This window comes from Corvus hawaiiensis, chromosome 3 (genome assembly GCF_020740725.1).
Source record: "Corvus hawaiiensis isolate bCorHaw1 chromosome 3, bCorHaw1.pri.cur, whole genome shotgun sequence".
NCBI lineage: Eukaryota > Metazoa > Chordata > Aves > Passeriformes > Corvidae > Corvus > Corvus hawaiiensis.
The window spans coordinates 54,225,735-54,242,094 of NC_063215.1; the positions used below are offsets into that span (position 1 = coordinate 54,225,735).

At 36.6% G+C, this 16,360-nt stretch overlaps 1 protein-coding gene across 2 annotated transcripts in view; it reads left to right on the forward strand.

The window, feature by feature from the left end:
• Positions 1-16,119, forward strand: part of RNF217 (ring finger protein 217) — a 65,293-nt gene extending 49,174 nt beyond the window's left edge. The window contains exons 5-6 of one of the 2 annotated variants that reach the window (XR_007202294.1): positions 2,458-2,563; positions 5,024-5,095. Coding sequence is in view for 1 of the 2 variants with exons in the window: in XM_048297330.1 (XP_048153287.1) it covers positions 5,024-5,095; positions 7,215-7,288 (146 nt within the window). In the remaining variant the exon portion in view is untranslated. Of the gene's footprint in view, positions 1-2,457; positions 2,564-5,023; positions 5,096-7,214 lie in introns of those variants that run through there. The other variant, XM_048297330.1, reaches the window with a different exon arrangement.
• The last annotated feature ends 241 nt before the right edge of the window (positions 16,120-16,360 follow it).

Below are 16,360 nucleotides of genomic sequence, written 5' to 3' on the forward strand. Positions count from 1 at the left end.
ACTTTATGAATAACTACCAAAATACTCCAGAGACCTAACAGAACTCACGTGTGAAAATAAAAAATTTAAATCTTCAAAAATTTGCATCAGATTTGAATTTGGGAATTGAGCTCACAGCTCTTCTTCCATTACAGTAGATTTTGGCTATGACTTGCATGTGTGAGCCAGTCTAGGTTTTTGTACTTTTTTCCACACAAGTATACCTGTGGGTTTTCACATCTGTTTTTAAAAAGGCATCATACTGCTGTAAGATTGTACCTCCTGACTTTTTTCCTGACCTTTTGAAGATGATATAATCCTATACTGACACAGTTTAAGTTTTTGGATTTTGCCATTTTCAGTGCTGGAAATTTGCTAGGATCATCTGTCTTTGTAAAACAGAATTCAACAGAATTGGTCTGTGGCTGTTAATTGGGCTTGTATAAAGATCAGCCTAGAGAGTCTGTCCCCAGCAATGGTCAGTTAGAAATAATTGACTCCCTGTTTGTTTCCAGTAATCATTGCTTCAGACGCTTCCTTAGTTAAGGTTCGGATCTGAACCTTTGCTTTTTAACTATCAGTGGATGGACCCTTCACTAGTTTTAACAGTTTTTAAATTTCAGCTTGCACAACATTTCTGGTAGAGGCTCTAGGATTTCACTGTGTGTCATGTGGAGAAAATCCTGGTGTTTTTTTATTGATTCCTGATAATTTCATTGGCTACTTCTGTTATCATGAAATTGAGTAAATAATAATAGCTTGCTGACCTTTTCATATCTTTCTTTTATGGACCCTCCATCAGATTCTACTTTGTCATATTTGATATTATTTTGTGTTTTATGTGTTAAGCCAAAGCTTACTAGTCTTAATCATTTAAGATCAAATTTAAAACCCAGAAAAGTTGAATTCCAGTTAGGGATCACAGCCAGGCTCAGGGAGGTCCCAGTAGCTAGAACTGTAAATGTAAATCTGTAAATACTTCATCAGGCAAGAGAGGAGCACTATCATCAGTAGGTGATACTGTACAAGCCTGGGTTTTGATTCAGTTCTGAAAGTCAGCAGAAGAAGAGATGGTAGCAGAGAGGCCATTAAAAGCATAGCCTCTGCATTTTAGTAACATGTAGTAAGAAGCAAAGGTTGGATTTCCTGTAGAAAAGTGCCTCTGCTAGTTAGCTAAGTAGTGGAAATTAAAGAAATGTTATCTTGGCTATCTGTGGGAGACTGGTGAGGTGTTGCTAGATATGTGCAGGTTTTCTATGACTTCTTCTACTTTATTGCTATGGAGAAGGAATACTTAAGTAAATATGATTCTGTAACTATGTGCAGTTGAGGGGTTTTTGGGTTGTTTCTAAAATCTGGCTAGGTGGAGTGTGTAGAAAGAACACAGTGTGGCAGGCTGGCATGCTGGCATGGTTTCTGTTGAGAAGCAAGTGCATACAGTCACAAACTGCTCTGCAGTAAAAATAAGGGAAAAGTATTTATGGCAGCATAAATTTAAATGTACTTTTCTTCATAAACCAACTGTTATGTAAAGGTGATAGTAATCATGGGAAGGAGAAAATCTGAGAGCAGAAGTGATCTCTGACATTTCTCTCCCTTCTTTAGCCAGCATGGTTCTTAGAGAAATTGTCCTGAGACCAGTACAGTCAAGTGAAATTGTTTTTATTCTTCCATCCCAGCAGACTTAGAGATGTCATTCTCATTATAATTGGCTAAATTGTTGAAGGCAGAATGTTTCGTTATATCTGGAGTCAGTGATGAGTTATACAGGAAGGAAAAGGGCGTTCAGCTGTCTGAAGTGTACTTAAGATGCCACTGGAATACCACCTGGATTCAGTTGATGAATTGTATTCAAAATCAGTTGCTAGGTACTTCATAGATCTGTAACAAGATACTACATGTAATGAAACTATTAAAGCAAATGAATTTTTTTTGCATGGTAACCACCATTTCAGATAGGATTCTGAAAGCAGGATGTTGTCAGATCTGACTGACATGTACTCCTGTCCCAAACAGAGCACAAGGTTCACTTCATGTAAGCATGGCTTTGAGCCTCGCAGAAGGCAGCATGCAATTTTGTGATCCAACCTTCGTTAGCAACTTCATATTTTAGTTGGTCTGACTTGTAAGAAGTTGTCTCTATACCCTTGATAAGACTCTTTAAAAACAAATGCAGACTTTTATTAGAACTTAATGTCTACATAGATACTGCTGTTTTGATTTGTAAGTAGATGCTTTTATTGTCTCTGCTTAAACAATAATGATATTTAGACTTAAAAGACAAAATTTAATATTTCTCATATGCTAGTGATTAAATTTGTTTTCTAAAACTAGTTTATTAATTTTTTACGTGGCAAAGAATTCTCTAAGGGTATATCGGGGTTTGTATATATTACCCTAAAACCTGTAACTAAGCCCAAAGTTATGCAAGGGAAAAGTACTCCCTCATGTTTCCTGAAATACTTCGTTATTTTGCAGAAAAACATGATTCTCTGTTCCACAAATAAGGCAACCCCTCGGAGACACCTGCAAATAGAGTTATTATACTACCACAAATGTCTACATCTTCATGCTGTGCCACTCGGTAGAGAAACTGTTTACCATTTATTTGAGTGCAATTGTAAAAAGGTTCTGTTTCAATCCCTTCTTGTTAAGTTACTCTTAAAAACTAGCTTTGGACAACAGCAAACTGGCTGTCATAAGCTACTGCTGAGATCACCACATGGGCTAATGACCCAAAATTTTATTCAGCTCTGAGGCAGGTGTTACATTTGCTCTCTGTGCTATCAGTCTCAGAGCTAGTGCCTGCAGCAAACATCCTTAGTCTCAGTGACATTTCTTGGTGTGTCATGATTTCCTCTATGATTAAGAGCCTCATGATCCTTCGCACTATGACAAACGATGTTTGTCAAACTGGAATTGGATATAAAGTAGTTTGTAATTCTGAGATGTAAAATTGAGCCTTTTGTAATTGTTTCATACAATGCTGATAAAAATTATTGGAGCAAATATCAGCATACCTGCTGCTTTGCTAGTGATTGCTGCTGTTTGTACTCTTCCTGATGGCAACATTTGCAAGCCTTGTTCACCTTGTGTTGTTTAATTGTAGTTTACAAAGGTAAAGAAATATTAAGGATTTAAATGTAATAGATATGTAAGGAGAAAAAGTATTTTGTTTTGAAATTTAGTCTTTAGAAATAATGCATTGATAACCAAAAGAAGATATGGTCTTATGGTGATGAAAAGTCATTTTATTCTATAAAATCTTGGAACTACACAATACTCATAACTCATATTCACAGGCAGAAGGAAAGACACTACTCATGCTTTATTTCAGCTCTGAGTTTGTCAAATGTAAGTGAACGAGTTTTCGAATTAGCTTAGGGACTGTTCTTTGTGTCTCAAAAGAAGTTATTCCAATCAAAGGCTAGCTTAGCCCTTTCCATAGACTCTGTTTCTGCATATTCAGTCACTAGCTCAGTGATTCAAGTTCTTAATAATTTTGGTACCAAACATCATAATTTTCTAGCCTTCTAATTACATGGCTATTAATGAAGTAAGGAGTTCATACCTTAAACCTTAAATCTTTTATGAGCTTTACTTGAAATTGTTGAAGGCTCTGGTAATGTTTTAAAATGGTTTTCATTTCTTATTTTTGGACCTTTCTTGAGGTTTTCCATCACTTTACATTCATTCTTCTGTCTACACTTGAATAATGTATTTGACAAGTTCTGTGTGTGTAGAACACAGTGCAGTGGAGTCCCAAGAAGGTATGCCATTAGGATGCCTAGCAACTAGAGTAATACAAATATTAGCCAGGTTTTTTTCTTCTAGGAATTAGTGTTTTCCACCCACAACACTCCTATGAAATTTAAAAGCTATCAAAACAGAGCAAGAAAAGGGCCAGTTCATTTAACTGCTGTAAATATTTCCAAAATATCTCATTTTTCCTTCAGTGCTCAAATTAGTGTTTCAGGTTATGGAAAAGTATACATCATTATTGAATGAAGTAATCCATTTACTGCAATCTGATATGAGTGACTTGAGAGAGGGAAGGGCAGGGAAAAGAGAGGTAACAAACTCAGTTTTTCTCCCATTCTTCAGGTGATCTTTCAAACACATAGAGAACTTTCAACTTAGAGAATTGCAAAATTTCAAGTCCCTGATAAGACTGCTGGTATATCAGTAAAAATGCTTGCCCTCCTGCATTTTTCAAACAGCTCAGATAAGTGATGTCTTTGACCCAACTGCTCAGCCTGCAGAGCCAGGGAGATTCTTCCGTTGAAAGTGCGCAATGCAAGGAAGATAAGTTGGGTTCTGGTTCAGTTTCAAATTCACTGTTTCAGCAAGACCCCTGCCTTCACTCTGCAAATTTTTACAGATGAACTCACCAGAAATAAAGAATATGAGCATGCTTTATTTGTTCTTGGTCTTATACTCTAGCCAGTATGCTGCTCAACATCGCTGTCCTACTCATGTTAAGAGCCACAACATATCCTTATAAACGTAGATCCAAAATAGACTTGGCTGTGGTTTGACTTAGACCTTAATCACAGCTGTACATGAGCACTTCCCTGTAGCCTTTTAAAGCGAGCAGAAGCGTATTTAGAGGCGATGGTCTCATCGCCTTGAGCTAACCTAAACTTTCCAAGATGCTAGTTTGCTTGGCATCTTTCCAGGCTGGTTGCTGTGCAGTAGGATTCCAGAGAAGCCAAATTACAGTAGCTTTATAGCTCTCACGTTCCTGTCGATGCTTGAGAGATTTCAGAATGGAAACAGAAATAAATGCAAGCTGTTAATGTATGAAATAAGCTGTGCTCAGAGAGTTGTGGTAGGTGAAGAGGGCAGAGAGAACTGTGTGCAGGGAGCTGACTCTGTGGTGATAGCTCCTGGCTGAATATGTAGGATGAAATTACAAATAGGAATCCTATTTGTAGAGGTAAATGATTTTAAAAATAATAGATAAAAATATTTTTCTGATATTGTTGGAAAGGAAAAAATAAAAATTCCTTCTTTGAACTGTTTCATGAATTTTGCATTTCAGCTGGAAAACTACTCATTACACCCCTAATATTGGTTCTGGGACTGGCACTGGGAGCTGTAGCTGTTGTAATAGGTAAGAGTTACATATGTGAATGAATCTAATCCTGATTATGCAGTGACTTTCTCTGACATCTCAATATTTTCATTTCAGACATAGAGACAGAGTACAGATTTCACAGATACATTTTTAGTATTTTATACATGACTTTTTTCTAAAAAACTTGTCTCTGGGATCTTCTTTTTTTCTTTTTATGCTTATTAGCTTTATTTTTGTTTCCATATTTTTTTTTTCCAAACCAGCATCTTTAACTGGTGTAAATAAACTAGTAAAACCTCCAGAGTAACTTAAATGTAATCCTGGGGGCTGACTAACTTGGACCCAGCCTTTAATCACCCCCTTGAATCACAATTTTAAGATCTTGGCCATGTGTATGACAAGATTTTTGGGGAACTAAGGCCTAGTCTCAAGAGCTCACCAGCTTGAAGATGCAACATCAACAAAGCAGCAAATTGAGATGAGTCAGTCTCAAAATATGATCCAGTGCAAAGGCTGCCAAATGGTATTCCATCCCAAAAACTGGTACTGTGAACTCATTTGATTACAGTATCAAAGCCCTGTTAATGTGGTTGTATTAACGTGGGGACAGATATTTTAGCAAAGCTGCTCTTTGCCTGGCTTAGTTGAGTTTTCCCCGCAGAAAGGAGATTAGTTGTGACAATAAGGTATAATTTTGCTCATGTGAGTGCATATCCACTCTTCATGTTGGCAGCAATATGTCATTCAGGGATCATGCTGCTTCACAGCTCTTCATCAAACTGCTCACTCCACTGAAAATTTGCAGTGTGTGCCCAGCCCTGAGGTATATTGGGATGTGGCTCCTTTATTTTCATGTAATAAAGCCAAAATACACTAGGATAGTTATGTTAATAAGGTTGCAAATAACCAATCAACCTATACCTAAAATACTATTACAGCTTTTCTAGACTACATCTGGCCAAATAAGGAATATTACTGTTAATTTCTGTATTTAGACCAACTATCTTCGCTGAAGAGAGTGAGTGATGTCTATCTTAAATATTTATTCAATAGCATTTTTATGCCAAAATTATAAACAATAAAGATTCCTTAATGCCAGTAAAGCTTATTTTGGTCTGCAGTCTGGTATAATCTATGGTGGGGAAAAAAACACTTTTTTTTTTATATGCTAAAAATTAAGAGGGTTTTGCAGTAATACAGTAACAATATTTACAGTAATAATCAGAATGCCATTGAAGTCCCGTCCTAGGCTTGGCTGGATAAGATACAATCAATGGCAGCAGTATGAGCAGTTCCAAAAACACTGATTATTGATAGAAAAGGTTTGGTTTTGAGGTAATTACAGCAATATTTGCTGCCAACCACTATTAAAGTTATCTCAGTTACATAGCTGAAAACTATACTGCACCATTGACAAGGCTATTGAGCAAAGCAAGAACCCTGTGATTGTAGTAGTCTTTTGTTCTATGTTGTTACTGTAGTGGTGTCTGAAAAGAAAAATCTTTGGCCATTTCAGTCAGCTGGTGGCAAGACAAAGGGGAAGATGCTTCTCATTTGGGTTTGAGAGACTACAAACTATTTTTCACCTGAATAAATGTGATATATTTATTTTTGTTTTTACAGCTTTCTTTCTCTCAAGAGTTGTAAGAATAAATAGTTCCCTGTCCAAGCAAGGATAAACACTTGGTATTATTCAAGTATAAACATTTGGTATTCCTTCACAGTAGATGAGGACGTTTGTAAAAATAAATAAAATGTAAAACTATAATGTGCTGTCTCTATTGCATGTGAATCTAATTGAAAACTAGTTTAGTTACATCAGCTTTGAATTTAGATCTAAGAATTTCCAGAGTGCTTTGAAAAGTTTTATGTTTGTACCTTACACCAGACAGCATGGTTCAGAAATTAATTTGTCAGAGATGAGTGTAGGGTTAGCAGGAATTTGTTGTAAAGGGAAGAATAAGTGTAGCTTAACTCATTATCAAAGACACTGTTTGTTGCAGGCTAGTATTTTTTTCTGCTTGTCCAAATGCCTGGTCTAAAGTCTCCTGAGATGTGAAAAGCTCCATCTGGATAGGTATATCGAAAGAACACAATACATGCACAAAGGATTGCATTTAATTATGTTTCTTTTCATGTTTCCTTCTTTTGGCAGGTTTATTTGTGTTTCCTATCTATTGCCTTTGTAAAAAGCAGAGGAAAAGGTCACGGACAGGTATGCCCTGGTGAGGATGGACATTACTCGCCTGAACTGAGCTGGTCCTGCAAGGGCTATCCGTGTTTTGTGCAACAGAGCAATACCTTGCTGGTTACAGCATCAAAGCCACCGCCCTGGAAGAAGAATGGGGGCTCTCCTGCCATCTTCCCTCAGCTGAAAACACTACTGCAGACCAGAAAGCCTCTTTGCTCTGGTGCACTCTCAACAAGATGGGCCCCCTGACTGCTGCTTTTTAAATGTTTTTGGTTTTGTTTTTTTTTAGTTATTACTTTGGAGGGGTTTTTTTGAGTCTAAGTTTCTGAACCAGACAATCCAAGTCTGTATTGTAGCCACAATTCTACTACCGATTTGGCCTGTGAAGAAAGAATTTAACTGCTAACATGTGCTCGTTTAACTTCAGTGTCAGCCTTTAAGGGGGAAATGCTTAGAAGTGTTTGGACTCTTACTGTATACTGAGCATACTACTTTTGGTATTAAAAACTACTTCTGTAAATAACTTCCATCACACAGCATTCTGTTCAGCATACCAAAACCCCATCACATGCCAGAGCACGACAGCTGGTTATCTTCTGAGTCCTCCTGCTAGTGGAGCGCACATTGCCACCGCCAGACTGCAGTGCCTCAGAGGGAAATACCCTTAGTACTGAAGCGCCGTGATATTTAAGAATGTGGTGATTGGTTTCACTTCAGTAAATTATTTATGGCAGTCTATTAATATTAATGGCAGGGGGTGTGACAAGATTTGTTACAACAGGACTTCATTTTTAAATTCTCGCAGTACAGAAAAGATTTGAGGGGTTTAGATAACAAGATGTGTCAGTGGCCTAATCTGTCCCAAGATGTCCCTGAAGTGTGTTTGCAGGGAAGCTGGAAGCCTGCTCTTTTATTCTGACTTGGAATATGATACACATGCTACACACTACCTGTGTGAAGATTGACTTGATGAAATTTTATAACCTAAATAGCACATTTTGTTTGTTTGTTCCTTTGAGTAGGCTACTACTATGTAAGTCTTGGAGTAGCCACTGATGTCTCATGAGGAAAATCTGTGAATCCCGGGTAAGGGGAGTAATCATAAATTCTTAGGAGACCACTTCATTCTTACTTTCTGCTTCCAGTGTTGCTCTTCCTGGCGCATGACAGTTCTGAAGAGAATAGCTCTCTTTGCTCTTTTTTTCTTAAGTTCCACTGTTTGCTACCAAACCTCTTTCTCAGTGCATCACCACAACAGCAATGTAATTCAGCAAAAGGAATCAGCTACTGAGAATTTTTACACCTTTAATTTTAATCCAAATTTATCATACAAATATAACTCTAAAAACTAGAATAAATTTTGTTTAGGCAGAACACTGAAACAATAAAGAAAGGAACTGAATAAGAAAAATATCTACTTTATACTGTAAAAATACAAGCTAATCTTAAAAAAGATTGGATTTGTACTGTGAAGGTACTCTTTTTCAGTGTGTGTGTGTTTGAAGACATATTTATATATGTTTGTGTATGTATGGGGAAAGGGGGAAGCAGGAAGATGGGAAACGTCCTTAAAGTCTACAGACTTCAAAATTTAGGCTTGCAAATAATGTATCATTAAGAGGATGTACTTTGTACCACTTTCTTTGAAAATTGTTGTTAAATTTGAATCTAGTTGTAATTTTTAAGCAAATAGTATTCTGCCCCACCAACATAATACTGTTATAAGATACTCACTTTGACTTCGAAGCCTCAGTGGAAGAAGCTGATGACTTCTATTTACCTGGAAACACAAATATCAGCTTACCATAGCTGGCTAGTATGCTTGTTTCCTGTCAGCTTCTGGTTTTGTTTTCTTGCATTTTTCTTTTTGAAAGTGTGTACAACCACACCATAGTAGTCAATAACTATTTAATAATTTCCATTTGAATTTAAGGGCAGGTTGACCCTGTTATCCTAACAGTAAAAATAGTACTTTTCAAAGATTTGCAAATTAAGAAGGGAAGCAATGACATTTAGAAATAAAATTCAAAGCCTATTGTCAATGCAAATCTGCCTGTTAATTAGACTTACTTTCTTCTGAGACACCAGTTTTCTATTTGTGTTCTGTCTGAAGTTGGAAGCTGCCTTAAAATTGGTCTTGGTTTTGAGTGTGTTTTCTGAGGCTATACATATCAGTTGTCTTTGGCTTACTCAGGGATTTTTATTCCTCTCTTTAAATGTCAAATAATGAAGATATTTTTGTATTATTTAGAAAAACCTTCAGACCTCAGAGAGCAAGATATATATATAGATAGATTTGGGTTTGCAACGCAGTCTATAACATGGTGTCAAATTATTCCACTTGAGAATATTTTAGTACTTGAGATTATCTGTAATTAACTACACAGTAGATTAATTTCCTTTCTTTTCCTGGTTCTGTATAAATGTGTGAGATATTCTTACAGTCTTTGTAGCTGTTTTCACTCTTCCATGTTTGCCGTTTTCAGTTTTTAACTAGAGTTCAGTAAGATCTGAAACTAAGATACTAGAATAAAGAGCATAAAAAGGAAGATAATAGATCTGCACTTACTTAATATTCAGAAAGCATGTCCTTGTGGATGGAGAAAAGGAAAATACAGCTCAGCTCATACGTTATCATTTAAGCTAGGCCATTTTGATTTTATCGGAACAGATGAAATCAAAGGGAAATGGTTTTTCATTTTCTATACAGAGCAAAAAGAGACATCTTTGACCTTGTAAAGATGAGTGAGTCTGATTGTGCTTTTTCTGTAGGCAAAAAAAAAAGGAATTACAATAATCTTTGCTTTTCTACAGAAGAGGATAAACCTTCAAGAGCCAGGCAGAATAGGGATATGGAAGTCTTTTTCCATCAGTATAAAAATATTCCCACTTGAAAAGTACATAAATACATTTTTTATCAATATTATATAACATAACCTACTAAAGCATGAGAAGTAGCTCAGTACAAAGCTTCATTTGGTTAAACATTAGCCTTTAAACAACTCATCACAGCAAATCTTATAGATATCAAAGCAATGTCATTTGTTTTAAAAGCATGTCATTTAATTTATTCATTTGAAAGAAATGGAATGAACTTTATAAGGAAATTCAAGGATGTTTTTATTACGTGTGTTGTTTTTCGTAACTACTCTAAAGAAACCATCAGGCTGTTCTACTCCATCTTTATTAGCAGAAAACTACATCAGGCAGCTAGATTAACCTGCTAAGGCAGATTTCACACTACTGTATGCTGATCATCACTGGTCATTGTGTTTGCTTTCACCACAGTTAATATTTAAAATTATTTATCCTTGTGCAAAGTTGTTGCTCATCAGTACCTGTGTTCAGACTAGGAATTTTTTGAGTCTATTCTACACTAGCCTTCTTTTTCAAGCTTGCCTGGGGTGGATTTGCCCAAGCTCAGCCCTGCTTGCAGGCGTGCAGTCAGAGCTGGGGCCCTGCCTGTGGTACCATGGCTTTGTGCGCCCATCCTGCTCCTGCTGGGAGGGCTGGCTGGACACGCCACCCCGCAGGGGCCACTCTCCCTTTCTCCACTATGCAGAATTTAGTTGTGTTTCATTAATGGGGTTGAGTTCCAGGGCTACTCAGCCGTGTCAGCAGCAGGATCATGCTGAGTCCTGTGGGACTGTTAGGTATATGTGCAGAATATATCCAGGAGCTTGTGACTGGAAAATAATTGTGCTTTTCCTTGTGTCAGTCTATTAGCTAGTGAGAGTAATAAGCTGAGTGGAAATACAAGCAAGAGGCAGAAAAGCAATTCTCCTAGTAGCCTTGTGCTGAGCTTGACCCATCAGGTTTAGTTCTGTACAAAAAAGTCAGTGAGTCTTCATTTCCCACCACCTCTGTAATAAACAGCATATTCATACCTGTTCAGTGTCTTTAAAGTACAGTGCACTTCGAGTGATCTGTTATCTTCCTTTGAGGCAGTGCAAATGTGTAAGGGAAGATTTTGTTTGGTTTTGATGTTACTAATGCTGACTTCATAACTCTTCCTGGTGTGTTAGGGGTTTTTGTAATTTACACCTATTTATTCATTATAAAAGTTTTACTTTATTAAAAAATATTAATTTGCAGGGTCTATTGCCAATTTTAACTAGAAAGCATTTTGGATCACCATCAGGTATTCTTTTTAGCCAAGAGGCTTTTTGCTCTTCCAAAGACTGTCGCAGCTTGTGTGATGTTAAATGGTATGTAGGTGGGGCAGTAATTCTCCCAGAGGATACAAATTCACTGGTGATGGAATGGTTTCTAATGCCAGTTAGATCTGAGAAACTGTTTAATATTCAATGGCCAAATAGTTTGCTGTGCAGACTCTTGGTTGGTTTGCTAGCGCTTTTAATTTAGTTGTGGTATTTTGTTTCTTGAGCAAACCTTACATCATAATTTTTGGTATGCTAATTGTGCAGGTTCAAGTTGTGGATAAGAACCATGGATTGCTGTTACTGTTATAATCTATATTAGATCACTGCTGATGGAAAGAATCCTACATGAGGAAAATATTGGATAATTTTTTACTTTCTTTTCATTTTTAAACCTAATAGTTGCAGTAAGTCAGCTTCATTTCTGACATCAGTCACAGCCCAATTAAACCAGAGAAAACTATTTTTATGTCAGTGTGGAATTTGGTCACAAATACTTTGATGAAAACATCTGGAAGCGTGTTGATAGCCATTGAAAACCTGGTTCACTTCCTAAGAAGTGCAAACTACTATGGAGCCACTCTTCCCATTCACACAATGATGCCAATGTGTTTAGTAAGTGCAGGAGAGGGAAGGAGTTGGGAAGATTTTCCAAACAGTGTTCTCATTAGAGCAGATTGTCAGGAGAAGGGATACTAGCTTTTAATATAATAAAGAAACCTTAATGTTTTGAAGTCAGTAATAAAATTAGAAGCAACACCCAAAGACAGGGTTAAATAACATTTCTTCAAATCCTGCTTTCTTCAGTGTAACAAATAGCAGCACACTGTAAGAATTGGAATTGCAGCTGCTCAGTATTCTTAGGACTTAACACATAAACTTGAGGATACACAACATCTAAAAAGTTATGTTGCTGATCTGTTTGGTAGTTTAGCTTGCTGCTGTTTCATGAAAAAGCAGCTGAGCCTTGATTTGATTGAACACAAGCGGTGTTTTCACTGGTGTTACAGCTTGAGCGGTACCCCAAAACATTTTTGTAATAAAACTAACAAATGCAGTTGCTTGCAGACTGAATCTTCCTAGCTGATTCTTCGTCACCTTTCTGTGCATAAGAGTTCAGGATCCATATGTTCTCTCTGCAGTAAGGAATAGACTGTACACATTAGGCAATTAGTCACTGATGCTTCTCTTCTCTTGGCCTAATAGTGAATTGCCATAAGGTAGGGAAATGAAAACTGATCTTAGAGTGCATGCTCTGATTTCAAAGATAAAAATGTGTAATAAGATTCATTTACTCCATAGCAAAATAATAAATACATACATTTTGAAACACAATTCCAGCTGTTTATTTATAAAACTGTCTGTTTAAAACAATAGTTACAGTAGTGATGCATTTATTAAAATATGCATATTGTGCAAAAGAAGACTTTTTTTGGTGCTTATTTGGCTTATCAAAGCATGAAAAATTAATCTGAACTGTTTTGGATGGATCAAAGTGAGAAGAGAAGCTTATTGTGTAAAAATATTTGTTTAGCATAAACATGAATTTTGCACATATCTTAAACACAGTTGCATGCCAACCCCATTCAGTGTTCACCTTGTTGAAAATTTGTCAGACTGAAAACAGTATTTTTGAAATTTTTAACTTACTGTTACTGAGCATGATGTTACTAACACAACGCCACGTTTACCTCATTTTTAGAAGGAAATATAGTTACAGAATCCAGAGAAGCTGTTCAGGTATTTTAAACCTGTCCTGTAAAACTTCTGATGCAGTCAGAAAACATCTTGCTTTATGCAAGCTCTGGATGAGCAGATGGATTCAGTCTTTAGTCATGGACCATGTTTTTGCATAAAAAAATGCACTCTTAAGAGTTTTTCATATCAATTTGCATCCTGCTGCTTTGTGTCCAGAAATCGCAAGGACAGGGGTAGATTTACATTTCACTGTTTACCATCTCATAATAAAATGTTTACCATGTTTCCATTCTTACACACTTTGTTTGCAATGCTCTCCTTTTCCTTCTAAATTTCATAATTTGAAACTGACTTGTGAAAATGGCTGAAGATCAAATTGGACCTGTAAAATGTGATCTCATAAGTTGCTTCATTAATGCTTTGCTGAGCTATAAGCAAAAGATTAATTTTGTTGTATTTACATTATTTAAAAGCAAGGTGCTGAAATCTATTTTTCTTCAGGGCTTTTAATTTTGCATTTTTTAAAATGTACTTAAACAGCACAGTCATCTTTGTTACATAACTAACCATCTGAGTACAAAATAACATTTTAGGCTATTTGTTAATTCTTGTCACTATGGTAGAAATGAGAATAGTGCTGAAAAAAAGAAATAATTATCTCCGAGGAGCACGTCCAAGCTGAGCTTAATTCCATTACAGTTCAGTGAGAAGTCTTCCCTTGCCCCCATCGCTTCTTTTGTATATTTTAGGGTGAAGAGTTCCCTTTAAAATAGGTTTAATTGGAACGGCAAGGGGTGAGGGTAGTGAGACAATAGATCACATCCTTTTTAGTGTACAGGCTTCTGGCACAGCTGGGGTGCTGGCCAAAACACTGTGGATTCATTAAGAAAGCAATTTCTAGTTCTGCATTTGGGTAACAGACAAGCTAGATGCATCAGCGATTGGAACTTCTTGTAGTATATTTATGGGATGAACTAAGAAGCTATAAAAACTGGAGGAAGGCAGTGCCCATGAAATCAACACTTGAATTCCAGTATTTAATGTGTTTTGTATAATGAGGAATTTTAAATGTGTAAGTGCCTTATTGTGTGAAACAAATGGAAGGTGTTCATATCCCTCAATAGAGCAATATGGGAATTCCTGTTCTGTGGACTCCTACAGTCACATTAAGCCAAAGTAATGAGTATTGGTTTGCTCAGAAAGTTGACAAATGTTACGTTAGTGAAGAGGTTAGCCTATTATAAAAGTAATCTAGCATGCTTATTTTAATTCTGATGATCTCATTTCTTAGGTTTCTTTAACTTGCTCTTTGCCCCCATCCCTCTCCTGACTCCTGTCTTCCTTCAGACTTCTGCAGAAATGCATCTTAAGTTGTTAGAGTAAGTTGGCTCCTCCAACATAAGAAGTCATGAGTTTTCAGCCACTGAAAGAAATGCAAGCTTTTGGAGAAGAGAATTCAGCCAAAGTTCAGTTCGACCACAGCCTGTTGTGGGTGTGCCTGCCAACTTGGGGGCTCACACGTGCCTTGTTCACACTAATTCCTGGAGATGGAGGCACCAAGGAATATGGCACATGGAGGTGCACTGTAACTAGGCTGGGACTAAAAACAGGTTGAGAGCGTTTCAGTGTTATCCAGCTGGAACTAACATATTCTGTTCATACAAGTTGGTAACTCCTCTGGGGTGGTATCTGGGTGGACTAAACCATCAATCGAGACGATGGCGCAGCTCTGGGATCTCTGCCCAGCCCTTCACTGCAGGGTGGGAAGTGTGATTTGAAAAAGTATTACTCATGTTGCCGTCTTCTGATAGCTTCAAAATGGGTGTTGTGGGATTTATTTCTCCTTACTTCCTTTTCCAGAAAACAGTGGAGTTTTGCCCTTTATCTTCTAGATTTACTAAAGGACCTGTTTGTTCTTACTAACATTGATACGACTATTGTCACTCTATAATTGAAGTCAGGATTAAGCTACTTTTCTAAAATTACCTTGAATTTCATGAGCTTATGGTAGCAGTTATCTGTCAAAAAACAATGAAGTATAAAAGGTAATTATCAGAAGGAAATTGAGTTAATGGGGGGTAAGAAGAAAAATGGTGCTTAGAAGGTCTATTTATTATAGATTCATTATCATAAAATGCTTTTACTATGTTCAATTTCCTCCACTGAGAATTTGTAAAGGAAAGAAGGAGAAATGAAGATAAGAAGAGTATTCCTTTGAACCTTTTCCTGAGATTCTTGATTTTTTCAGAACTGTGGGAGGGGCTTTTTTTCCCCACCCTGCAGTTATGAATTGGTAATATAGCTGTCACAGTGTTACTGTTAACACTACTGTGACTGTTTAGTCAGGATTCAGCTTGCATATTTGAAGGTTTTTGGTGGTAGGGAATTTGATTTAGAGCCATACTGCAATAAAATTGTAAGTGAATTATCACTCTTACATACCTTAATGATTTCTATTTCAGCATTATCTCAAATTTTTAGGCATTAAACATTTGGTCCTTCTATAATCCATTGAATAGAAGATGCCATCAAAAGACTCCTTCAACCTTATGAGTTACTGTTTATTTTTACAAGTTATTTCTTTAAATGCATTTTTTCTCTCCTAGAACCAGCAGACACAACCAAAATGCTGATAAAATTTCCCCATTGTCTTTGTCTTGCATTTAGCTGATTCTGTATTTTCTGTTGCATAGTATTGCAACAATGGTCTTCATGCTGTAATAACTTGATGAAAATATTAAGTAGTCTTAGGCAATATTTTACAAATAATTCATCTTTCAAGTTGGTATTTTAAATGTATATCAGTAATCACTGTTGAGTGTGCTACCCATGTGGCTGCTTTAGTTCATGTCAATGTTTTGTAAGGATTATTTCTTGCTACCCTCTTCAGAGTGCCTTTTCATTTAGGAGGTCTAGAAGATGGTTCATTGAAGTCTTCTGTTGAATCTACCATAATAATGTCTGATCTTTAAACTTGTCCTGATGAATGTATAACTAAAATCTTGTTCTTTAAAAAGCTATAGTAGACACAGGTTGTATATGCACATGTACATGCATGGATACAAGGGAAGGCGTTCTGCCAATGTTTGTCCTGCTGGACAGGACCTTTCAAAAGTAAGTGAATTTTTTAACAATTTTATTTTCAAAATGTTACCTCACTAGTATTCAGTAGTAGGTATGTCTCTGTATTGCTTCACTTTGCTAAATACAATCACGGTAGGCAGTTTAATTTTTAAAAGACTCTGCGATGAA